The sequence below is a fragment of the Pipistrellus kuhlii genome, unplaced genomic scaffold (assembly GCF_014108245.1).
Source record: "Pipistrellus kuhlii isolate mPipKuh1 unplaced genomic scaffold, mPipKuh1.p scaffold_m20_p_53, whole genome shotgun sequence".
NCBI classification, from domain to species: Eukaryota; Metazoa; Chordata; class Mammalia; order Chiroptera; family Vespertilionidae; genus Pipistrellus; species Pipistrellus kuhlii.
Window position 1 is genome coordinate 21,256 of NW_023425555.1, and position 24,378 is coordinate 45,633.

Below are 24,378 nucleotides of genomic sequence, written 5' to 3' on the forward strand. Positions count from 1 at the left end.
TCCCCGTGCCTAACACGAGGCTGACAGGCCCATTGAATCACGGCGGAAGCCAGACAAATCCATTTTTAATGATAAACACGTCTGTCAGCGCTCCGTTAGGATGGCTCTACAGAGAACGCCGAGGGCCTGCCCGGTGCAGGGCCGGGGCTGAGGGCCAAGGGCCGGAGGTGTCCGCCTCCTGACCGGCTCGTCCCCCGGGGCCCCGGAGACAAGCACCCGCAACATCGGCCGAGCCCCGAGGCACACCTGCTGGGCAGTGTGCCCCGGGCGGGCCCTCGGCGCTCTCAGGCCCAGTTCTGGCCAGCCAAGGGGAAGGAGGCCAGTGAGGAAGAGCCACGGGCTCTGGCCATGCCGAGACCAGGCTTCCAATTCCCGCCCTACCCGTTGCTGTGTGACCTTGACCAAGTTACTTACCCTTTCTGAGCGTCAGTTGCCTCTGTAAAAGGAGGGTATGAATAACGCCCACCGGTTTTCAGCGAAGACGGCATGCACTAGATATCTGGTTAATGAAAGGTAACCAGCACACGGAAAACGCTTTCCGGATGGCAGCTGTTCATGATATCCGTTTACTCATGGCGCCATTACCCACCTTACGTAACTCACCTGTCCGAGTCGGTGTCTCGTCCATGAAATGAGGAGAACCATCCCTCCCAGGTACAAAGGAGGCTGGGGGAGGCGGGGTGCCGAGCACAGGGCGGAGAGCAGGGGTGATGCTCAGCAGATCACGGCCAGGCGAAGGACAGGCGCCTGGACATTGTCATTGGACGCCCCTGACCTCTCTTTCCGTCTCCTCCATTGGCTCTCTGCTCCCCATCCTCCAATGCTGGCACCCTCACTGCCCGCCCTGTGCCCCTGCCCTGCCAAGGGAGATGCCTGCACCACGGCCCTCACAGCTGTGCCCGCCACCAAACTGTGGCAGGCACCTGTCCCAGGGCCGTTGCTGGCAGCTGATGGCCCATGATGGACATGTCCTGCTCTAAAGGATCAGCAGGATGGATCTCAGACCTCTCCGGGGTTGAAACGAAACGTGTTGGGAAGCCACACGTCTCGGTGGCCACAGGCAGGGAAAGTGGGAACACGGGATCGGTGAGCCAGGGAAGGAGGGGGAGTGGTGTGGAGGGAGTGGGCAGGGGTGCCAGGGCATCCTCGGGTCTAATGCCATGCCGTCCCAAGGTCCTGGCTCCCGCTCCCCTGAGGCCCCCTGAATGCCTTGCCTTGGGCTGGCTGGAGAGTCCCGTTCCTCCTGGCCAGTGGGCACCCCGGGGCCCTTCCCGGGCTCTGGGCCAACAGCTTCTGGACAAAACGAAGTCAGAGGGTGGGACGCCGTTCCCTCTGTGCGGTCAGCTGAGCTGCTCCTCACAATGACCTCGGGGCCACCAACAGAGACAGCGTGGCCGGTGCCTCCTCCCAGGAAATGTCCCAGGAGTGTCGGACACGTCTCGTGTGCTAAGTGCTGCCCACACGCCTGCGGGCTCACCTACATGCCCAGGCCTGACTCTCCCTCTGGGTGCTGAGCTGGCAGGGGGAGGGTGATGGGTGAAGACACGTTCACAGCACTCCACAGGCAGGACAGGGAGGAGCCCGAGGCCGAGCAGGTGAGACAGCCTGCCAGCATGCAGTGCCGGGAGGAGCCGCTAGGGGGCCCCGCTTCCCTGTCCAGCTGCCCTTCCGCAGCCCGGGAGGTCCCGCCGCCAGCGCCCTTTGTCACCCTCCAGTCTCCGCTTTGTGTTTTTGTTTGTTTGTTTTTCATTCTCAGCCTTTGCTTTGCGGCTTCACCGCCCGCTATGCCTTCCTCCCCAACATCAGAGGCCCCGCTCTGCTGAGTGTGCTGGCTCAGGCCCCTTCGCCGGGCACACGCTCAGAACCTCTGTGGGCTCCTAGGACCCTCCCCTTCAGCCCCCCTCCAGCGCTCACTCCCCCCACCACTCAGAATCCAGGTCTGCGACCTCCCTGCTCCCCACGGAGGGGGGGCTGAGGTTTCTTGTTCCAGGAGGAAGCTGAGGCTGGCGAGACAGGAAGGCCGCCCAAGGTCACAGCCGGGCCGTCTGAACCCTGCTCAGGGCTCCCAGCCCTTCCGGTGCAGGCGGGGAAACCGAGGCTCAGAGGGGAGAGGAGCTGGCCCAGGCCACACAGCCGGGCCTTGTGCCTCCCACCACACTTCTCTGCCCCCTGACCCTCTGCGTCACCTGCCCGCCCCTTTACCCCACAGGCCCGGGCCCAGAAAGAGCCAGGGGCCAGGGCTCCACACGGGCCCCTGGCCCAGCCGGTGCTGTGGGTCCTGGCCAGCTGGCTGGGCAGCCTCCATGGGCAGGGCCGCGGGGCTGCAGGCGAGCCGCAGGGCAGCCTTCGGAGGACAACAGCCGGCGGAGTGGGCTGTGAACGCAGCTTCTGGGGGTGAATGACAGCTTCTCGGATGGCATGAGGCACTCAGTACCCTCTCCCCCACCTCCGGCCCGGAGCGCAGCCCCCACCCCGGGCAGCCTGTGGGCCGGCGCGGGCGGAGAGGACGCGGAGAGGGACAGAGACGGGACGACAGCCTGGCAGCCGGTGGGGGGGAGACGGAGACGGTGCCAGGGAACAGCGCGGCGGGCCAAGACGCCCAGGAGCCGGAAAGCCACTTCGGGGAGACGTGGGGGCGGGATGGGGGTCTGTCCTGCAGGTGGCGGAGCGGCAGAGAAGGGGTCACAGGCGGGGCGGGAGGGGCGGGCGGCCTGGCTCCCCGGGCTGCGGGGCGGCTCCGGTCAGAAGCCACAATCGCAGAAGGAAGGGCTTGTCAGTCCCTCCCGCGGAGGCCGGGCCTTTAAAGGCGCTGGGGCGGAGGGGGCGGAGGGGGCGGCAGGACGGCCCTTGGGGCTCCATCCCTCCCGCCCGCAGGGGCGGCGGCTGGGACGGGCCGGGAACGCGGGGCCGGGGGAGCGGGCGATGGGGGCGCCGGCGGAGCGGGGCGGACGCACTCGCCCCCGCGGCCCGGCTGCTGTCGGGGCGGCCGGACCCCCTCCCCTCGGGCCGCGGCGCCGGGAGGCCCCGCGCGCTGGACGCGGGGCTGAGACTCGGCCGAGCCGCCCCGGGGCCGACCGCGCGCCAGGGCCCCCAGGGCCGGTCCCGGAGGCCAGGACCCCCGGCCCGGAGCCAGACTCCAATCCCGCCCCGGGGACCGGGGCCGTGCCTTCTCCCCGAGGCCGGCCTCGGGGTGCGCCCCGCCCCTCGGAGAGGCTCCGGGGACGCGGGCGGGGCCCAGGGACCGGTCGGCCGGGCGGGTGGGCGGGGGCGCTGGGCGCGCAGGTCCCGGTCCCCGGGCGGTCTCGGCGGGAGGGCCTGCGCGGTGCTGGCCCCCGCTGAGCCGCTCCGCCTCCCGCATCCCGGCCCCGCGGGGGTGGACGTACCGCCAGCCCGCGGTGCGAGTGTGTGAGTGTGAGTGTCTGTGTGTGTCTGTGTGTGAGGGAGAGGGAGAGGGAGATGGGGAGCAATAAAAAGCAGAGAGTCCGAGACCAAAAAAAAGAAAAAACTCGCGGAGATTGAGGAGGAGGAGGAGGCGGCGGGAGGAGCACGGGGAGGGCGGGCGGAGCGGCGGGCAGGCGGGCGGCTCTCGCTCCCGCTCTCACCCGCAACACACCGAGCGCACAGCCCGTGCACACACACACACAGACACCGTGCACACACACACACCTACACACACACAGACACCGTGCACACACACACCTACACACACACACCTACACACACACACACACCTACACACACACAGACACCGTGCACACACACACCTGCACACACACACCTACACACACACACACACCTGCACACACACACACACACACAGACACACACACAGACACAGACACACACACACACAGACACACACACACACACACACACACACACACAGACACACACACACACACACACACACACACACACACACACCCCCGGCGCGGGGCGCGGGGGCGGGATCGGCGGCGGGAGGCAGCGGGTCGGGCGATGGCCCAGGACCGGGGCCGCTGGAAGGCCGTGGGCGGCGCGGCGCCACCGGAGGTCCAGCCGCGCGACAAGCCCCAGGTAGGCGGGGCCGGGGCGCGGGGCACCCGGCCGGGCGGTGGCCGCTCCGACCGGCGGGAGGGTGGAGTTTGGGGGCTTCCCGGAGGCTGCGGGCGGGGAAGGCGGGCGCCCTCCTCTCCTCCCGAGGAGGAGGGAGTTGGGGCTGGCAGCACCGCTGCAGGAGGCCCCTGTGCCTCCGAGTCCCCGCTGTGCGTGTCTGGGGACTAAGTTCACACGGACCCGCCGGGAGTTGGCTGAGTGACCCCTCACTGATGTCTCACCCTCTGAGGGCGTCTTAACCGTTACTGCGCTGAGTGCCACCCTGTGCCTGGCAGCACCTCACCTGAGCCTCAGGACCAAGACTTGGCCCCCCACCCACCCCTCTCCTCTGGGTGCTCACAGGGTGGCTCCCTCCCCCGCCCCGCGGCGGCTCAGCGAGTGTCCGCTCCGGTGGGAATGGCCAGGGAGCCCGGCCCGGCAGCCGGAGGGCCAGGCTCGGAGAGGGCTGCCCTCCTGCCCACAGCTCTGCCCACAGCTCTGCCTGTGAGCGCCAGGTGTGCCCAGCCCACTCCTGCTGTGCCCGGGGCAGGGGAAGTGGGCAGGCCTGGAGGGCTGGGCTGAGCAGGGAGAGGTGAGGGCGGAGCTCCAGGGGGGTCAGAGGGGGGCTGGGGACCGCTGTGGGGAGCACAGCCCTGGGGCAGGACTGGGAGGAGAGGAATTAATGGGGCTGCCCGTTTTAAATTTCAAATTTCTCCCACACAGATGTCACTGGGGAAGGAACAGTTCATGTCTGCGCGGCGGGAGGAGGGGGGTGGCAGGGGCAGTGGCACGGCCCCTCGCTGTGGGCAGCAGCAACCGCGCATTCTGTCCGGAGTGACTGCCCTGCTGTGGGGCGGCCGCTCCAGTTTGCAAAGCTCACTCCCCCAGCAGCCCAGGGACTAGGCAGGGACGCACATTCCCAGCCACAGGGCAGGGGCGCAGATGGCGGGGGAAGTCACAGAGCACTTCCGGGAGTTAGCGGGAGAGCCGGACTCAGAACCCAGGCCTGACCGAGGCTCCTGCCTTCCAGCGGTCTGTTCCCTGCTGGGTCAGGTCCACCCCCGGCCACCCCCAGACAGCCTCCTGCTGAAAACTGACTCTCCCCCCTTAGCAATAGTCCCACCTTCCAGACCTGTCAGTCAAGGCCACCCCAGCCCGGCCCATTCTCCCTCACAGGTACTGGTGGCCTGTCATTTGCCAGCCCCTGGTCCCACACGAGGCTGGCATGTCCAGACCTCTGTTGTCTCATCTTGTCAGCTGCACCCAGCTCCCCAACACACACACACACACACACACACACACACACAGGCAGAACCATTCCCTCAGGGAAAACCCCCTACATGCCGCCGCCTCCAGGGAGCCCTCCCTGATGCCCAGTGGCATTTTGCCTGTGCTGCTCAGCTGCCTTTACCTCACCGCCTTGTGCCCTAGCTCCGAGTCTCTCCCCTCTCAGGGGCTCCCTTAGGAAACACGCTCCTTCTGGTTCCCCTTTGGGCGGCTCAGGTCGGGAGCTGCGGGATATTTGGTGAATTGAAAGGCGTGAAGCTCGGCCAGGAGGGGCTGTGGGAGAGGAGCCAGCCAGGGCTGCTGGGTTTCAAAGGTCGTGGCTTCTGAGGGACCCGTTAGGAATGTGGTGCCGGGGCCTCTCAGGTCCCCCTCGCCTCCTTCTGCTGCTCCTTGGGGACACCCACTCCAGCCTTGCCAGGCCAGGGTCCTGCTGTCTGCCCTTTGGCATCAGAGGCAGCGGAGGGCTGTGGCCCGGGGGGCCTGGTTGGTATCAAACACAGCCTCACCACCACTCCTTCCCGCCCCAGCACAGACAGCTGTGCACTGTGCCCGCTCCCGGCTAGTCTACAGCTTCAGAGAGGAGGCAGGCCTTTTCCGTGCCCTTTGTCGAAGGGAGAGCCTTGCCTGGCCAGGGTGGCCCAATGGTTGAGCTTCGTCCCATGAACCAAGAGGTCACTGGTTGGAATCCCAGGCAGGGCAGATGCCCGGGTTGCAGGCTGGATCCCCAGTAGGGGGCGTGCAGGACATAGCCGATCGATGTTTCTCTCTCATTGATGTTTCTCTCTCTCCCTCCCCCTCTCTCTAAAAGCAATTTAAGAATATTTTTTTAAAAAAAAGAAAGGGAGAGCCTCTGGGCCCTGCTTCCTCCAGGCCTGTTCTCTCTGTCATGGGCGTGCTGTGGGAGCCTGGGTAAGAGACTCCGGCTCCCCGGGTCTGAACTTGACTTTGCCATCTGTAAAATGGATCCACCATTCCTGCATCCCCCTTGCTTCATGAGGAGGGACGTGGTGTGTTTTTGCAAACAGTAAGGCGTGTGCACCCTCCAGGAGGGTGGTTCTCCCAGCAGCCTTTCGCCCTCCAGCCCCGCAGCGGGCCCGCCTGCCTGAGCCTCGGCCATGCGGCCCTCTCTCTGGGTGAATCCATGCCAGTGCCACGGTTCCCCTCTCACAGCTCTCATTTCTTAGCCACAGCCGCCCTGGCAGGCTGGTGGCCGGGGGGATTGACCCATTTGACAGATGAGGAGACTGAGGCTAAGGGAGCTGGAGCCAGGAGCCACACCCGGGTCCTTCCAGGTGCCAGCCAGCGCGCCCGGGGGGCGGGGGTGCAAAGGGGAGAGGGCTGGCTGTCCTTTTCCACTCCCTGTCATGTAGTCCCAGGGGAGCCGGCTCCAGCATCCCAGCTGCGTGACCCCCAGACTCACAGCCCCGCCTCAGCCCCTGCTTTGCTGGGTGACCTTGGCCAAGACGCGGCTTCAGTAGCCTCAGGGCAGGAGGTGAAATATCTGCCAGGAGCTCCGGCTGCTGGGACGAAAGGAGGTGGAAGCAGCACGATTCTTCTCGCCCTGGAGTGGGGGCCAGCAGGTCACCACAGAGCCCTCTCCGGGTGGGGCCTGTTTCTGAGGAGCCCCCCAGCCGGGCCCACCCCACAGCGTCCACCTCTGACCGACCCAGGCAATTCTCCGATACTTCCAGATTTTCTAAAAACACTCCAGAAAGAAAAAAAAAGTCTCATTGGGAAGTTCTTCCCGGCGTCTAACCTAACCCTGCAGCATTTCTTTCACCGAGAGGCGGCTGGGACCTGTGCCTGAGGGGGTGGGGGGCTCAGTCTCTGGGGAAAAACAAACTCACCAGACAGTGTCCCCACAAAGCGGGGTGGGGGGGCCACGAAAAGACTCCTCTTCCCTCTGGCTCCCATGGGGTTTGGGTGAGGAGGCTGGGGGGAGAGGGGAGCTGGGGGAGGAGAGGGGAGGCTGGGGGGAGAGGGGAGGCTGGGAGGAGAGGGGAGGAGACGGGAGCTGGGGGAAGAGAGGGGAGGCTGAGGGAAGCTGGGGGAGGAGAGGGGAGGCTGGGGAAGGAGAGGGGAGGCTGGGGGGAGAGGGGGGGAAGGGGAGGCTGGGGGAGGAGAGGGGAGGCTGGGGGGAGAGGGGAGGAGAGGGGAGGCTGGGGGAGGAGAGGGGAGGCTGGGGGAGGAGAAGGGAGGCTGGGGGCAGAGGGGAGGCTGGGGGAGGAGAAGGGAGGCTGGGGGCAGAGGGGAGGAAAGGGGAGGCTGGGGGAGGAGAGAGGAGGCTGGGGGAGGCTGGGGGAGGAGGAGAGCGAAGGGAAGAAAGAGGCCCCTGTGGCTGTGAGTCCAGGCCTCTCTCCTCCTGTCCTTCCCTGCACCCCCCCCTCCGCCCCCCCTCCGCCCCCCCCCCGCCCCCCCCCCCCCGCCCCTCCTCGGCCCTCCTCCGCCCCCCCTCGGCCCCTCCTCGGCCCCTCCTCCGCTCCTCCTCGGCCCTCCTCCTCCTCCTCCGCCCCTCCTCACCCCCTCCTCCGCCCCTCCTCACCCCCTCCTCCGCCCCTCCTCCGCCCCTCCTCACACCCTCCTCCGCCCCTCCTCACCCCCTCCTCACCCCCTCCTCCGCCCCTCCTCACCCCCTCCTCACCCCCTCCTCCGCCCCTCCTCACCCCCTCCTCCGCCCCCCCTCCGCCCCTCCTCGGCCCCTCCCTCTCAGCCAGCCCTTGTGACTGGCCTGGCTGCTGGGCCGAGAGCATTGCCTGCAGGTGCCGCAGGCCCTCCTCCCTAATCCTTGGGGCCCGGATGTTGAGCAGGACAGCCAGCCCCTCCTCTAGGGATCTGAGCTCCTCCTCCTCCAGGGCCTGGGGCTCGGAGTTCACCCCAAATGCCCAGGGGTGGGCTTCTGGGGAGGCGACGGGCAAAGTGTTCTGCTCCCCGAGCCTCAGTTTCCCCATCTGCCCAATGAGCACACCCAGCAGGGGTTATGGCAGGTTCCGGCGGCAGGAACACGGCACAGACCCCATAAGCCCACCAGAGGCCACACACGGTTCGCCCTGGCGTTTCCCCGTTGAACGAAGGCCCACAGTGAGTGTCCGTCCTGAGCAGCGACCTGCTGTGGCCAGGCTGCTCCTGGGAGACGAGCTGGGCGCCGGGCCTGTCCGGCCTCCGGCGTCTGATCCTCCCTCCTCCCGGGACCCGGCCCGGGCTCGGCCCGCCAGGCGCAGCCGTCACCAGTTCCCCTGGGTGACCGGGCAGCAGGCGGTGGCGGCTGGACAGGCTGAGCCGTGAGGCCCTCCTGGGCGCCCTCCTCCCTCTGCTGGACCCCGTGTCCACTTCCGGGGGCTGGCGACTCCGAGGAGGCGGCGGGAGGCGCCACCCGGGGCTCCCTGCCTCCCTGGCATGAGCCCATCTCTCCTCACCCCCGGGGCCCCCAGCGGCCTGGCCACGGGCCCGCTGGCACGGGGGGTCACACAGGACAGAACCACGTCCCTCCAGCTGGGCGGCAGGAGGCCTCGAACCCGGGGTTCCTCCCTGCCCACTTCCGGGACACCTTCCCGGCCTCCCGCTCCTCCCCACTGGAGGGCGCCTGTGCCCCCGCCCGCCTGGCAGCCAGCGGGGGGTGTGCCCGCGCCCCACGGCCTGGCTCCCAGGCTGCGCCCCGCAGCGCACGGGGTTGGGTGCTCAGCCCAGCGCCCCACGCTACTCGGGCGGGTTCCTGGGCGAGGCACCGGCTGGCGGCCGCTGGGCTCAGGAAGTCCCTCCCTCGTCTCCCCAGTAACCGGGCCTCCTGGGGTCTGCGTGCCGGCGGCCCTGTCCCGGCCCGGCCTCCCGGGCCGCAGCCAGGAGCCCGGGCGGCATGTGTGTGCGGGAGGAGGCGTGTGCTCCACACGTCTGCACCCCCGTGCCTGTCACTGAGCAGGCAAGCTGCCGGTGACAGTTGTCAGACACATGCCAGCGTCGGAGCGGGAGAGCGTGGTAAGCGAGGCGCCGGCACCACCCCGCGGAGACACCGCTTCGGTTGGGAGGTAAAGCCAGGCGCTCCCGGCCCCGTGCCCGCTGAGCGGGAGGCAGAGAAAGCCGCTGGTGCTCGCCGCCCACGCCCATCATCATCACCGTCACCATCATCATCATCACCATCACCATCATCACCATCATCATCATCATCATCATCACCATTACCATCATCACCATCATCACCATCACCATCATCATCACCATCATCATCACCATCATCACCATCATCATCACGTCATCATCATCACCATTACCATCATCATCATCATCACTATCATCATCACCATCATCATCACTATCATCACCATCACCATCATCATCGCCATCATCATCACCATCATCACCACCACCATCATCATCATCACCATCATCATCACCATCATCACCATCACCATCACCATCATCACCATCATCATCATCATCATCACCATCATCACCATCATCATAACCATCATCACCATCATCATCACCATCATCACCATCATCATCACCATCATCATCACCATCATCACCATCATCACCATCATCATCACCATCATCATCACCATCATCATCACCATCATCATCACCATCATCATCATCATCATCATCACCATCATCATCACCATCATCACCATCATCATCATCACCATCATCATGACCATCATGACCATCATGACCATCATCACCATCATCATCACCATCATCACCACCATCATCATCATCATCATGGTGCCGTGGTCAGCAAACTGCGGCTTGCGAGCCACAAGCGGCTCTTTGGCCCTTGAGTGTGGCTCTTTCACAAAATACCACGTGCCCTAGTTAAGTGAATAACAATGTGCCTACCTCTATAGTTTAGTTTTAAAATGTGGCTCTCAAAAGAAATGTCGGTCGTTGTACTGTTGACATTTGGCTCTGAGGACTAACGAGTTTGCCGACCATTGGCCCTCGCAGTCACTCGTTTAGAGACGCACCGAATCCAGAACGCTGAGAGGGGGGAATTCAGTCGGTAGGGGGCAGGCGGCCTGGGGCGGGGGTCCAGGCCCAGCTCTGCTTCTCATGTGCTGTGTGACCTGGCAAGCCCTTGCCCTCTCTGGGCCTTGGTCTCCCCACGCGTCAGATGCTCGGTGGCGTCTCCGAGCTCCCTTTGGGCCGGGACAGGTTCGGTCCGGTGAGGCTGGCTTTGCCCCTGCGCCTCGCTCGGAGCTGCCGCAGGGCCAGCTGCACTGGGTCCCGGCTTCCTCTGTGGCCAGAACCCAGGTCCCGTTCTCACCTGCCCGCCGCCTCCTTCCTTTTCCCGGCCTGGGAGTCACAGCCGCCTGCTAAGGAGGGAGGCCCTTTCCCGCCTGAGTGGCCCTCTGCCCGGGGGAGGGGTTATTCTGTTTGGCCCGCTGGGGCCTGCTCCGTGGAGAATGGTGGGGGGAGGACTGGGAGGGGGAAGGGTGCTGGGACCCGGGCAGCCTCAGGGGCCTGCGCGGGCTTTGGGGCTCGGGTGGGGGTGCTCCGGGGTGAAAGGGAGCTTCGGGGACGGGCGCCCGCCCAGCCCGCGTGGCACCGGTCACAGCTCTCCCTCCCTGAGTGTGGGCGGGTGCCCAGGGGTGGGGCGGGCTGGGGCGTGTCATCACCGCCCCCATTTCTCAGGTGAGGACCCCGAGGCTCAGTGGGTGAGGTCTGTTGTCCAAGGTCACCCCACAGGAAATGGCAGCGTGGGGACTGAGCCCAGCCTGCTGGCTGCCGAGCGGGAGCCCTCCCCTCCAGCCAGCGCAGACCCCGAGGGCCAGCTGGGGAGGACGGCCCTGCCTGAGCCGGCTGAGGGGGGCGGGGTGGGGCCAGCAGCAGGGCAGGGTCCCCCTCTGCATTGGTTCTGCCTCGGTTTCCCTCTCCATCCTCTCCAGCTCTGTGCCCCGGCGTCTCTCGCTCACTCACTCTCATTCGTCTTTGGGTGTCCCTGTCCCTGTCTCTCATCTCTGTGTCTGTGACTCCCTTTCCCAAGGAGGGCACCCCGGAGCCTTGTCCCGAGGCCCCGACCTGGGGCTGCAGGTCGTCCCCATGGGGTGGCGCTGCTGGCCCGGGTCTGCCCTGATGCCGCCTCTTCTCTCTCCTGTCCGTCTGTCTGTCCGTCTGTCTGTCCGTCCCGGTGTCCGTGCCCGCGCAGCGGCCGAGCTGTGGCTACGTGCTGTGCACCGTGCTGCTCTCCCTGGCCGTGCTGCTGGCCGTGGCCGGCGCCGGCGCCGTGCTCTTCCTGAACCAGCCCCACGCGCCCGGCACGGCCCTCCCGCCCGTGGTCAGCACCGGGCCGGCGGGAGCCAGCGGCGCCCTGGTCACCGTGGAGCGAGCCGACAGCTCGCGCCTCAGCATCCTCATCGACCCGCGCTGCCCCGACCTCGCCGACGGCTTCGCCCGCCTGGAGGGCGCCCAGGCCTCCGTGCTGCAGGCGCTGGCCGAGCGCCGGGCCGAGCCGCCGCCGGTGGGCGAGCAGGACCGGGAGCTGCTGGACGCGCTGGCCGACCAGCTGCCCCGGCTGCTGGCCCGGGCGGCGGAGCTGCAGGCGGAGTGCGCGGGGCTGCGGCGGGGCCAGGGCGCCCTGGGCCAGGCCCTCAGCGCCCTGCAGAGCCAGCAGGCCCACCTCCTCCAGGTGAGGGCCGGGCCCAGCTGGAGGGCGTGGGGGAGGATGGGGTTACTACTGTGTGCCGGCCTGTGCCCATGGCCTCACCCGTCCCCCCAGGGCCCTGGGCCAGGGGCTGTGGCCATTCCTGCAGACAAGGCTCAGAGAGGTTTGCCTCTTGTCCGGGGCAACCCCCAGCAGCCAGGGTGTGTGGGGCCTCCCAGGGGCTCAGGGCAGGTATGATGCTGGGGAGGCTGACCATGACCTTCAGCAGCAAATGGAGCTTCAAGGTCAGTGACGAGCCCTCTCCCGGTGGTGCCAATGGCACTCCCTCCCCAGATCTACCCCATCCACTGCCCAGCTGTCCGGGGAAGGAGGGACCGGTGAGGGGCCCAGCACCCCCCGGCCTGCCCACCACTCCCTGGGCCGGGCCAGGCCCCAGCAGCACCCCCCAGGCAGACCTGGGGAAGGGTCCCAGTGCGATGCCTGGAGCCCAGCAGGCTTCCTGCTCGGGACGGGGTTAGGGCCTCTCACTGGTCTCCCACCACTGTTGCTGGGAAAAGCAGGCCTGGAATGGGGCGGGTTCCCCCAGGGACCGTGGCCAGTCAATCCTGCCCTCTGACCTCCGGCCCCTGGCCCAGGCTCCACCTGCACCCCATCGCCCTGTGACTCAGGTCCTTAGAGACTAGGGGACAAGCCCCGCCCCTGACAACAGCCCCAGCCCCGTCCGGACAGGCTGCAGTCACCCCACAGCCCTGAGCCATGGCCTCTTCCTCCCCCACGCTGCCCGGTGACTGATGGGGAGGCGGCTTCCCTCCCTGGTGGGGGGTAGGGAGCTCAGCTGCCTTGCCATTGCAGCCCATATGCTAATGGGCAGGAGGCGGGGGCCATGGCCCCATTCTAGGGAGGGGCACACTGAGGCTCTGGGCGGCCAGTGCCTAGTCTGAGGGCTGCGGCTGCCCCGGTTTCACGGCCGCTGAGCTGAGTCTCCTCCAGGCGCAGCTCAGCCGGCAGGTGCCCGCTCTCCCCATTCATTCGGGGCATGCCTCTATGTACATTTTAACGTGAGCCATTTTCTGTTCTGGACCCAGGGCTTCCCTGCCTGTGAGCAGGAGGGGGTGGCGCCTGAGCTTCTCATGAGTGTGCCTCGTCTGAGAAGCACGGGCTCACCCCCAGCCGCCTGGGCCTGACCGCCCGGCCCTGACCGCCTGGGCCCTGACCGCCTGGGCCCTGACCGCCCGGCCCTGACCGCCTGGGCCTGACCGCCTGGGCCCTGACCGCCCGGCCCTGACCGCCCGGGCCTGACCGCCCGGCCCTGACCGCCTGGGCCTGACCGCCTGGCCCTGACCGCCCGGCCCTGACCGCCCAGCCCTGACCGCCTGGGCCCTGACCGCCTGGCCCTGACCGCCCGGCCCTGACCGCCTGGGCCTGACCGCCTGGGCCTGACCGCCTGGGCCTGACCGCCTGGGCCCTGACCGCCCGGCCCTGACCGCCCGGGCCTGACCGCCCGGCCCTGACCGCCTGGGCCTGACCGCCCGGCCCTGACCACCTGGGCCCTGACCGCCCGGCCCTGACCGCCTGGGCCCTGACCGCCCGGGCCCTGCCCCCCCAGCCCTGACCGCCTGGGCCCTGACCGCCTGGGCCTGACCGCCCGGGCCCTGACCGCCCGGGCCCTGACCGCCCGGCCCTGACCGCCTGGGCCCTGACCGCCCGGCCCTGACCGCCTGGGCCCTGACCGCCCGGCCCTGACCGCCCGGCCCTGACCGCCTGGGCCTGACCGCCCGGCCCTGACCGCCTGGGCCCTGACCGCCTGGGCCTGACCGCCTGGGCCTGACCGCCTGGGCCCTGACCGCCCGGCCCTGACCGCCCGGCCCTGACCGCCTGGGCCTGACCGCCTGGGCCCTGACCGCCCGGCCCTGACCGCCCGGGCCTGACCGCCTGGGCCTGACCGCCCGGCCCTGACCGCCTGGGCCCTGACCGCCTGGGCCCTGACCGCCCGCCCTGACCGCCCGGCCCTGACCGCCCGGCCGTGACTACCTGGGCCTGACCGCCCGGCCCTGACCGCCTGGGCCTGACTGCCTGGGCCCTGACCTCCCGGCCCTGACCACCCGGCCCTGACCGCCTGGGCCCTGACCGCCTGGGCCTGACCGCCTGGGCCTGACTGCCTGGGCCCTGACCGCCCGGCCCTGACCGCCCGGCCCTGACCGCCTGGGCCTGACCGCCTGGGCCCTGACCGCCCGGCCCTGACCGCCTGGGCCTGACCGCCCGGCCCTGACCGCCCGGCCCTGACCGCCTGGGCCTGACCGCCCGGCCCTGACCGCCTGGGCCTGGCCTCCTGGCCCTCGCCGGCTGGGCCTGACCGCCTGGGCCTGACCGCCTGGAATGGGCTGGGGCTGGGCTGCCGGCAGGTGTGCCTGTGTCCCCAGCGCTGCCCCTCTGACCGCCCCTGCTCCGCAGCTGCTCTCTGAGAGCCAAGGCCACCTGGCTCACCTGGTGAACTTGGTCAGCGACGTCCTGGACGCCCTGCACCGGGACCGCGGGCTGAGCCGGCCCCGCGTCAAGGCCGACCTTCAGAGGGCGCCTGCCCGGGGGGCGCGGCCCCGGGGCTGCCCCAACGGTGAGTGGGGTGACCTGTGCCCAGCTCTGTCCCCCCTGCATCACCCCCCACTGGCCGCCGGATAAGCAAACAGGCCCCATTTGCCAAGGATCTCCTGCTGCCGGCAGCACCCGGAGCCCAGCCGACCCCGGCTGAGCCCTCCCCCGGCCCCACCGGGGCCCGTTGTGCCCATTTTCCAGATGAGCAGAGCGAGGCTCAGAGGTTGCTCACTCACCCAAACCCACCCAGGGGGTGGCCGAGCCAAGGTCTGACCCCGAGGCGGGGGCTCCGGAGCCCACAGGACACCCGGGGGACAGACAGGACAGAGGCCCCGGACAGAGGGGGGGGCAGGGCCCGGGCAGGGCCAGCCGCCATGACGACGCCCCGTCTCAGGCGCTCGGCCCCGCGACTGCCTGGACGTGCTGCTGAGCGGGCGGCGGGAGGACGGCGTCTACTCCGTGTTCCCCACGCACGACCCCGCGGGCTTCCAGGTCTACTGCGACATGCGCACCGACGGCGGTGGCTGGACGGTGAGTGTCCGCTCCCTCCCGGGGCCGCGGGGCGGCTCTGACCGCTCCCACCCGCCGGCCTGCCCTGCCCGCCGGCCCCACAGCCCTGCCCGGACCTCGGGCCGCGCGGGGCGACCACAGGCCTTACCTGCCTCCTGTCCGCGGGCCGGAGCGGGGTCCCTGCAGGGAGGGCGGGGCTGGGGCCCGGGGGAACCTCGAACCCGGCGCCCATTGCTAATGTGAGTCCAGGGCGGCGTGTGTGGACGCTGACCTTCCTCCTCGTCATCCTCACGTGTGAAGGATATTAAAGGGGCCGAGGCCGTGGGGAGGGAGAGCGGGGCGGGAGGGGGCAGTTTCTGGGGGGGGAGGCAGTTCCTGGGTGGGGCGGGGGCAGATCCTGGGCAGCAGGGGGCAATTCCTGGGGCCGGAGGGGGCAGTTCCTGGGCCGCTTTGGGGCCTGGGGGGAGGGGATGAGGCGGGCCTGGGCCTCCCACTCAGACACCCGATGCTCTTGCATCATAAATGTTAATATCCATTTGGGCTTCGGTCAGCACACTCTCCCCAACCCCCGCCTCCCCCGGCATCTGTGGGGATCGCCCCTGCCCCCCCTGCCGTGCGGAAGTACCCGAACGCCATGGTGGTGGGAGGGGCTGGCCGCCGCCCCATCCCTCCTCACTGGGCTCCGTGTCCAGCAGCTGCCCTGGGCTGTCCTGGGGGCAGGCGCTGGGGCCGGACATGCCAACCAAGCCGGCTTCCCGGAGCCGGGCGGCGAGGGGGCGGTGAGGGGGCGGCCAGGGGCTCAGCCGCCGGCCGCCTAAGGGTGCTTCCCGGTGTTTGTGCCGCGGCCCCACCCGCCCGCCTCAGAGAGGGCGAGGGCTTAGCCAGGGCACCCAGGCCTCGCAGCCGGGGCTGAGGGTCACAGCAGTGGGCACTGATCACGCTCCGCCCCTGGGGGGTCAGCAGAGCTCCTGGCCCGGCAGGGACTCAGCTGCGGCTGGGAGGGGAGCCCAGCCCGGGGGCGGGAGCGGCTCCGATGGCCCTGGCCGGGCTGAGGCGGCACAGGGTCCCGGGCGGAGGGAGCACTGTGGGGGCCGCAGGAGTGGGGGGCTGGTTCTGGGACACGGTGGCCGCTGGGCTGGGGTTGGCGCTCCCGGGAGACGAGGGAGGCAGGAGGCAGCGGTGGGCTCCTGGGGGCGGGCCCAGCTTGTGGGCTGAGGCGCTGGGGTGGGAGCAGTCCCAGGAGCAGGAACTCCGTGGGCCCCGCCCCGTGGGAAGGAGCCGGGCCTGGCTCCCGGGGCGGAGGCCACGCGGCCGATGGACGCCCGCCTCCCGGTGGCCTTTCAGCCGACGTGGCCGCTGCTCTGGCTGAGTCCCAGCCTCCGCGCCACGGAGGCCCCGGCGGCCCCGCCACACGGTCATGCTGGGCATCAGGGCCACGTCTGAGGGGTGAGCATCCACCCAGCCCCGCCCCGGAAGGAGGGGAAGGCAGGAAGGACACACACACACACACCGCGAACCGGACCCTGGGCTCGGACCTCCCTCGCTGGGCCCCGCTCAGCCGCCATGTCCCTCAGGGGCCTCCTGACCGCCCTCCACCCCTCCCGCTCCCGGCACCGGTCACGTGTGCTTCCTGCCCGGCCCGGCAGGTTTGGGCGCCAGGGCAGCCGCCATCGCTCAGGCTCCGCGTGGTCCTTGCCGTCGGTGCGCTCCACGTTCTTGCCAAGTGAGCGCTTCCTGGCACCTTCCGGCACCTTCCGGCAGAGTGACTCTGCCTCTCCGAGCCTCGCTTTTCCCATCTGTGAAATGGGGATGGAGAGCGAGGTTCACGGTGGGGAGACACAGGATCCTTTGCAGGCCGCTCCCCTGTGAGGGGGCAGAAGGGGGTGACCAGGGGCCTGAGGGGATGATGAGAGTAAACAGAGGCCGAATTTCCTCACTGGGAAGGTGAAGCACCGGACGGAAACCAGTTCCCGGCTCCCCGCCCCCCACCGTGAGGGCCTGGAAGGTCACACCCTCTTGGGGCGTCCCCTCCTCATTGGCCGGCAGGGTGGCCCCCTGGCCTGGCTCACCTCCTCACAGGCCTGGGCCCAGCGGCCATGCTCGGGGCTGGGGGTTCCGGGGGGCTGGAAGGCACCGCCTGCCCGCAAGGAGGTCTGCCTGGCGGGCGCTGCCACCCGGGCCGATTGCTATGCCCTTGTCTTTGCAAAATGACCAGCCGGGTAATTACCAGAATCACCAGAAGTCATTGGGGTCCAGCCTAGCATGTCCCCCCAGGCCCCTCCCATCTCAGCCCCGCGGGGCCCCCAGCCCAGAGCCCGGTGGCCCAGAGCCCATTCTCTGCGGCATTTTGTGCTGTGCAAGGCCGTGGCTCCGAGCCCCCCCCCCATGGCTCCATGGAGGGAGAAACCCTCCCTCCCCTCCGCTCTGCTGAGCCCCGTTCCCTCTGCTGAGCTGCCAGGCAAATCCTTCTCCCCGGCTCAGAGGACATCAAAGAGCCATCACCGGCCGCTGGCAGGGGATCAGCTCAGAGGGATGAGCTGCTCCCGCCCCAGCGGTGCTGGCCGGCCCCGCCTGAGCCCCAGGGCTGAGCCCGCACTGCGGCTGGGCCGTCCGCGCCCGGGGGCAGTGCCAGGGAGCCTGCGGTGACATCAGCGGGCCCCAGGGTCCCCCGGAAGCACCTCACATGGCTCCGGGGTGACAACACCCCCACCCGCCCTGGACCGCCCCCCTCCGCCCAGACTCCCAAGGCGGCTGGGGCGGTGCCCGCGGAGGCGTGGCCGGGCCTGGGCATTGCTAAGTGGCAGGCGCCGGCTGCCAAGCCTGGGACGCGTGGAGGGGAGCCAAGCCCGGGGGGGGGGGGGGGCATTTTCAGTCAAAAACAAGGCGGCCGACTCTGCTCCGCGGCGGTTCTGAGGGGGAAGGAGAGGCCGTTAGACCTACTGTGTGCGCCTGCACCCTGCCTCTCTGCAGAGGGGAACTGAGGCTCGGAGGCTGTGGCTTCTGCGCTCACACGTGCTGGGAGGCAGAGCCGGGCTGGGGAAGGCCGGAGGTGTCCGGACGGGACGGAGGCAGCAGCTGGTCTGAGGAGTGGGCAGAGCTCCCTGGGGCCGCCTCCGAAGGGCTGTGTTCCCTCGGCATCCGCGGTCTCTGTTCTTTAGAAACGAGAATCCGCCTCTCCCCCGCCTCCTCCACCCCGAATCTCAGCGACGCCCCAGCACAGTGCTTCCTCAAGTCTAGGAAATCCCGATGTGTCTCCTGCGGACCCTCCTAAGGTGGCAGAGACCCCCCCCCCACAGTCTTCAAGGGTTTGGGCCCGCCCAGTGCCCACCCATTGGCCTCGGCAGCTCTGACCCCTGCCCACACCTGCTCACCAGCCTTTCAGCTGAGCAGCTCCTCCTCCAGGAAGCCCTCCTGGGCCCCTCCCAGCCCCAGCGCGGCTCAGCCTCCTCTGCGCTCCCAGCACCCTCAGCCACAGCTGTTCTGACGGACGCTGTGTGTCAGCCAGCATAGCTGACCATCACCAGACCCCTGGGAGCAGGGGCTGCTGGGAAAGTGAGGCACAAAGATGGAAGGAGCCTGCAGGCCGGGACAGCAGCCCTCTCACAAGTCGGGACTTGGATGGCCACACTGCGCGCCCATTACCTGGAGTCCGGATGGAAGCGGGGCCTCCCGGGCCAGCCCAGGCGGGGAGGGAGCAGGCTAGATGAGGGCCAGGTGGGCTCACAGGTAGGGGTGCAATGTCCCATCCCCTGGGCCTCAGGGCCTTCCTTGGTCTGTATTTGTGCACCATCAGCCCTCTCTTCCGGCCTCAGTGGGTCCAGCACCCAGCCTGAGGCACCCCAACTCTGCAGAGGTCACCTCCCCTCTCCACACCTTCGTTTTCTATCTGCCTGATGGGAAGTGGGAGCATGAACCCCTGCCTGTGTTTGTGGGGTGACACAGAGCCAGGCTCCGGCCTCCAGCCTGCTCTGGCACCTGCTCTGGCACCGAGGAAAAGCAGCGGGTGAGGGAGGGACCGGCAGGACCCGGCCTGGGGGGCGTGAGTGGGATCCCGGACGGACCTGCCTGCCGAGCAGGGACAGCCAGCCCGTCCTCCCGCCGCTCGCCGCCTGCCGCCCGTCCTCCCCGTCCTCCCGCCGCCCGCCGCCCGCCGCCCGTCCTCCCCATCCTCCCGCCGCTCGCCGCCTGCCGCCCGTCCTCCTCAGAGACCGGCGGCACCATCTGCGGGAGCCGTGGGCGCTCCTGGCTGAGGCCCCGGCGGCAGCGGCTTCAGAGACTCCGCACCAAGGAGACGGCCGTCTGCCCACGTGGCACCTGCCAGGCGGCTCCATCCATCCCTCGCAGCCGGACGCGCCGGCAGCGCCCGGGAGCTGGGCCTCAGAATGAGTCGTTACTGTTTCCCCCATTTCCCCCTTTTCCTCAGCGGGGCCATGTCCCCTGGGCAGCAGAGGCGGGAGGGGCCGGTTCCTCTCCGTCTGCCTGGGAGGCTGCCGTGCTCTGCGCTGGGGGCCTGGGCTGGTGCCGGCCCGCCGTCCGGTGTCCCCGAAACGGAAGCCGTGCTGCTGTCCGCCTGAGCTCGGAGGAGCCTCCCGCACACCCGGGAGCCGGGGACCCGGGCGGCCTGGCGCGCCTGGCACTGGCCGGCTGGTGGCGCTGGGATCGGCTCCTGGCGAGGCGGGCGCCCGGTCAGAGCCCAGCGCCCGGCGCTCGGTCATGTGATCGCATCAGGGATGGCGACGGCGGCCTCGGGGCGGGGTGCGTTGGAGGCAGTGAAACCGGGAACCGGCTGTGACCTGCACCCCTGTTTCAGCCGGAGGGGGGACAGAGTGAAACGGCGGGAAACACCGGCCCGGCCCGTCCAGGAGGCGGGTCCTCCCGGGAGCCTGTGTCACAGGCAGAGCACGTCCCGGTCAGCATGGGGAGCCGCGTCTGCAGTTCCTGCTTCCGAACAGGAGCGGCAGGAAACAATAGCGACGGCAATAACAACACCGGCCGCTGCGCCGTGAACTCAGCTGAGGCCTTGGGGCAGGCTGCTCGGTGGTGAGGCAGTCTGGCCCAGAGGGGGCGCACGTCTTAAGCCACACAGCGGGGAGATGTGGCCAGCAGCCTGTCCTCCAGGGCCACCCTGGGGCCCTCCCTCCTCACCCCTCAGACCGGTCCTGCTTCCTGCCTGGGGGTCCCTGGGGCCTGGCTTCTCCCTGTTCCTCGGCCCGAAGGGCCCTGGCTCAGTTTCCCAGCTGGCACCGGGGCAGAGGTGCCCGGCAGAACGTGTGAGCGGATGGAGGGGCCTGGGCAGCCCCCTGGGAGGAGAGGGCACAGGGCCCAGCTCTGGGAGCAGAGAGGGGGAGACAGGAGGAGAGGAGGCCCTCTCAGTGGTGGGGCCGCTGTCTCCAGGGGCATTTACTTCCCCTCGGGGAACGGCCACAGCCGGTGCGGGAGGTGCTGTCAGGAGCCCATTCTACAGATGATGAAACTGAGGCTCCGGAGGGGAGCAACTCCCCGGTGCCCTTGTGCCCATGTCCAGAACCAAAGCTCATTCCTCCTTCAGATACCCCTGCCACCCCCCACGCAAGCCTCCTCTCCTGGGGAAGGGGCGGGGGAGGGAGCCCCTGAGCTGCTGCCTGGATTAGGCCTTTCGGAGACGGGGCGGCGTGCTCAGGGAGCAAATGTGCCGCTGCCAACCCCCTCGCGCCTCGAGCCTGGGAGCCTGGTGACTTCCTTCTGCAGAGCCGGCCCCTCTGGGGGGCTGGGCCAGGGCTCAGGGGTCCCCTCTCTCCCGCTGCCTGGCGTCAGAGCTGCCCAAACACTGAGCCCGGGGGCCCCGGGACGGACAGGAGCACCGGGGGCACCTGCCTCCGGCGCTGGAGTCAGGCTGCGGGGGATGATGCGGGCAGGCCGCTGGCTCCAGCCAAACCTCCCCCTCCCCCCGGAGGGAGGGTCCGGGCCAGGCCGCGGCCCGGCAGAGGAGCAGAGGTCGTTAGACAGAGACGGGGTGTGGGGGCGGAGGGCCTGTCGGCGGCTCTGGGCGGCTCTGGCCGGGCCAGCCCGGTGCTTATTTCAAAGCAATTTAACCGATGGGACCGGCGACTCCCAAACCGGGAATGTCATTACAGGAGCCGCGCTGCTCAGCACCGTCACACACAGCCCGCGGCTGCACCCCTCCCCCGAGGAGCCGGCTCCGGTTCCCCGGGCCCCGCTCCCCCTCCCTGCCCGGCCATGGGAGCCGCAGAGCTTTACGAGCAGGAGCTGTGGGGCCACGCCTGTGTGTGCGTGTGCGTGTGCGTGTGCGTGTGAGTGTGTGTGTGCGTGTGCGTGTGCGTGTGAGTGTGTGTGTGCGTGTGTGTGTGAGTGTGTGTGTGCGTGTGCATGTGCATGTGAGTGTGTGCGTGTGTGTGTGAGTGTGTGTGTGTGTGTGCGTGTGTGTGTGTGTGTGTGTGTGTGTGTGCGTGTGTACGGGTGAGAGGAGGAGGACAACAGGGCAGGGGACAGGGGGCTGGGGACAGATGGGGGGCCGGGGACAGACGGGGGGCGGGGCGGGAACAGACGGGAGGGCCGGGGACAGGCCAGGGAGGCTGGGGGACAGACGGGGGGGGGGGGGGGCCGGGGACAGACGGGAGGGCCGGGGACAGACCGGGGGCCGGGGACAGACGGGGGGGCCATGGACAGATGGGGGGGGTGGCCGGGGACAGACCGGGGGCTGGGGACAGACGGGGGGGGGGGCCGGGGACAGACGGGAGGGCCGGGGACAGACCGGGGGCCGGGGACAGACGGGGGGGCCATGGACAGACGGGGGGGTGGGCCGGGGACAGACCGGGGGCTGGGGACAGACGGGGGGGGGGCCGGGGACAGACGGGAGGGCCGGGGACAGACCGGGGGCCGGGGACAGACGGGGGGGCCATGGACAGACGGGGGGGTGGGCCGGGGACAGACCGGGGACCGGGGACAGACGGGGGGCCCGGTGGGTGGCGCCAGCCCCACCCCCCTCCCTCGCAGGTGTTCCAGCGGCGCCAGGACGGCTCGGTGAACTTCTTCCGCGGCTGGGCAGCGTACCGCGACGGCTTCGGCAGGCTGGCGGGGGAGCACTGGCTGGGTGAGCCCTGCCCGCCACGGTGACCCCCCCCCCGGAGCGTCCAGCTGGGGGTGCTCTGGCCTGGCCCCCCCCCCCAATGGCAGCCCCCCGCCTCCCCCGGTGGCTCCAAAAGCTTAGGGTCACATTATTACTATCATTTCCTCTTTACCTTCAAACTCACTCAGTATTTCACATTTCCAATATCTAACATATTTGAATTCTAAAGAGTAACATCCATTTAAATCGCAGAACTGAGGCCCTAGATATCTGGGGGCGGTTGTGGCTCCAGGTGCGATTTAAAAAAAAAATAAATATTTTTATTGATTCTAGAGAGAGAGGAAGGGAGGGGCAGAGAGAGAAACATGGATGGGCTGCCTCCTGCATGCCCCCTCCTGGGGATCAACCCCGAAACCAGGCATGTGCCCTGACCAGGAATCGAACCCCTGACCCTTTGGTGCAGGGCCCCTGCCGGCAGGTGGTTCAGTGTTTTTTGAGATGTGATTCCCGGGGTCAGAGTGCACAGGTCAGAGTTCGCATGTGCTCGGAGTTGTGAGCCATCACCGCCATCCGGTTCCTGAGCCGTGCCCGCCCGGGTGCTGGGACACGAGAACACGCACACGGCATGGGGACGGCATGACCTCCTTGGCATGACCTCCCTTGTGTGAGTGGGGCCGAGGGGTGCACAGCCAGGCCTGGGCAGCAGGGGACAGACACCCGCTTCCTCTCATCCCTCCACTGAGCGCCTGCTGTGTGCGGACCCAGCGTGGCTGTCCATCCCGTCACCCCTGAGCTGCGCTGTCCCCCGGGTCCCTCGGGGCCCCGCCTAAGCCCCTCCCCTTCCCTCCGACCCAGGGCTCAGGCGGCTGCACGCGCTGACGGCGCAGGCGGCCTACGAGCTGCACGTGGACCTGGAGGACTTCGACAACGGCACGGCCTACGCCCGCTACCGGCGCTTCGGCGTGGGGCTGCTCTCCGTGGACCCCGAGGAGGACGGCTACCCGCTCACCGTGGCCGACTACTCGGGCACCGCAGGTAGGGCCCGGCCACCAGGCTCGGCACCGGAGGGCAGGGAGGCCCTGCAGGCGAGGCCCTCCCCTCCCCTCCCCTCCCCTGCCCTCCCCTTTCCTCCCCTCCCCTCCCCTCCTTCCCCTCCTCTCCCCTCCTTCCCCTCCCCTCCCCTCCCCTGCCCTCCTCTCCCCTCCCCTGCCCTCCCCTCCCCTTCCTTCCCCTCCCCTCCTTCCCCTCCCCTCCCCTCCCCTCCCCTGCCCTCCCCTTTCCTCCCCTCACCCTCTCCCCTCCCCTTCCTTCCCCTCCCCTCCTTCCCCTCCCCTCCCCTCCCCTCCCCTGCCCTCCCCTTTCCTCCCCTCACCCTCTCCCCTCCCCTTCCTTCCCCTCCCCTCCTTCCCCTCCCTCCCCTCCCCTCCCCTTCCCTCTCCTCCCCTGCCCTCCCCCTTCCTCCCCTCACCCTCTCCCCTCCCCTCCCTCTCCTCCCCTGCCCTCCCCTCTCCTCCCCTGCCCTCCCCTCTCCTCCCCTCCTCTCCCTTCCTTTCCCCTCCACTCCCCTCCCTGCCGCCTCCCACCTGGTCTGCATCGCAGGCTGGGGTGCTCCCCATGCAGACGGGGGGCACCTGGGCTGCGGCCCCGCTGGCCTCCAGAGTGAGGCTGCCCGTCCTTGGGGCTGGGTCCTCCCGGGACTGGGTCCTCTGAGGCGGAGGCGAGAGAGCAAGGAGGGGTGTGAGGGGGAGAGGCTGCCCACCCAGAGACAGGGGACCCCAGGGTGGACCCCGCGTGTAAACGAGGGGCACGCGTGTGCGTGTGCGTGTGCACACGGAGCCGCAGCCCGCCTGCCCCGGCCGCACAGGGGACTCGCTGCTCAAGCACGGCGGCATGCGCTTCACCACCAAGGACCGCGACGCCGACCACTCGGACAACAACTGCGCGGCCTTCTACCGCGGCGCCTGGTGGTACCGCAACTGCCACACGTCCAACCTCAACGGCCAGTACCTGCGCGGCCCGCACGCCTCCTACGCCGACGGCGTCGAGTGGTCCTCCTGGACCGGCTGGCAGTACTCGCTCAAGTTCTCCGAGATGAAGATCCGGCCGGCGCGGGAGGACCGCTAGCCGCCCGCCCGCCCCGCCCGCCAGCCCCGCCCGCCGGCCCCCACCTCCGGCCCGGTCTCCTGCCTGGGGCGGACCAGGCCAGCCCGGCACAGGCCCCGGGGGGGAGATCGCAGCACCCCAGCCCTGCCCC

At 68.9% G+C, this 24,378-nt stretch overlaps 1 protein-coding gene across 1 annotated transcript; it reads left to right on the forward strand.

The window, feature by feature from the left end:
- The first annotated feature begins 3,975 nt into the window (after positions 1-3,975).
- On the forward strand, positions 3,976-24,353 carry FIBCD1 (fibrinogen C domain containing 1). The gene is made up of 7 exons (XM_036416109.2): positions 3,976-4,056; positions 11,504-11,983; positions 14,411-14,570; positions 14,943-15,079; positions 22,052-22,148; positions 22,980-23,159; positions 23,989-24,353. Exons 1-7 carry the CDS (start codon positions 3,979-3,981, stop codon positions 24,246-24,248), a joined length of 1,392 nt encoding a protein of 463 aa, XP_036272002.1. The 5' UTR covers positions 3,976-3,978; the 3' UTR covers positions 24,249-24,353.
- Positions 24,354-24,378: the final 25 nt, after the last annotated feature.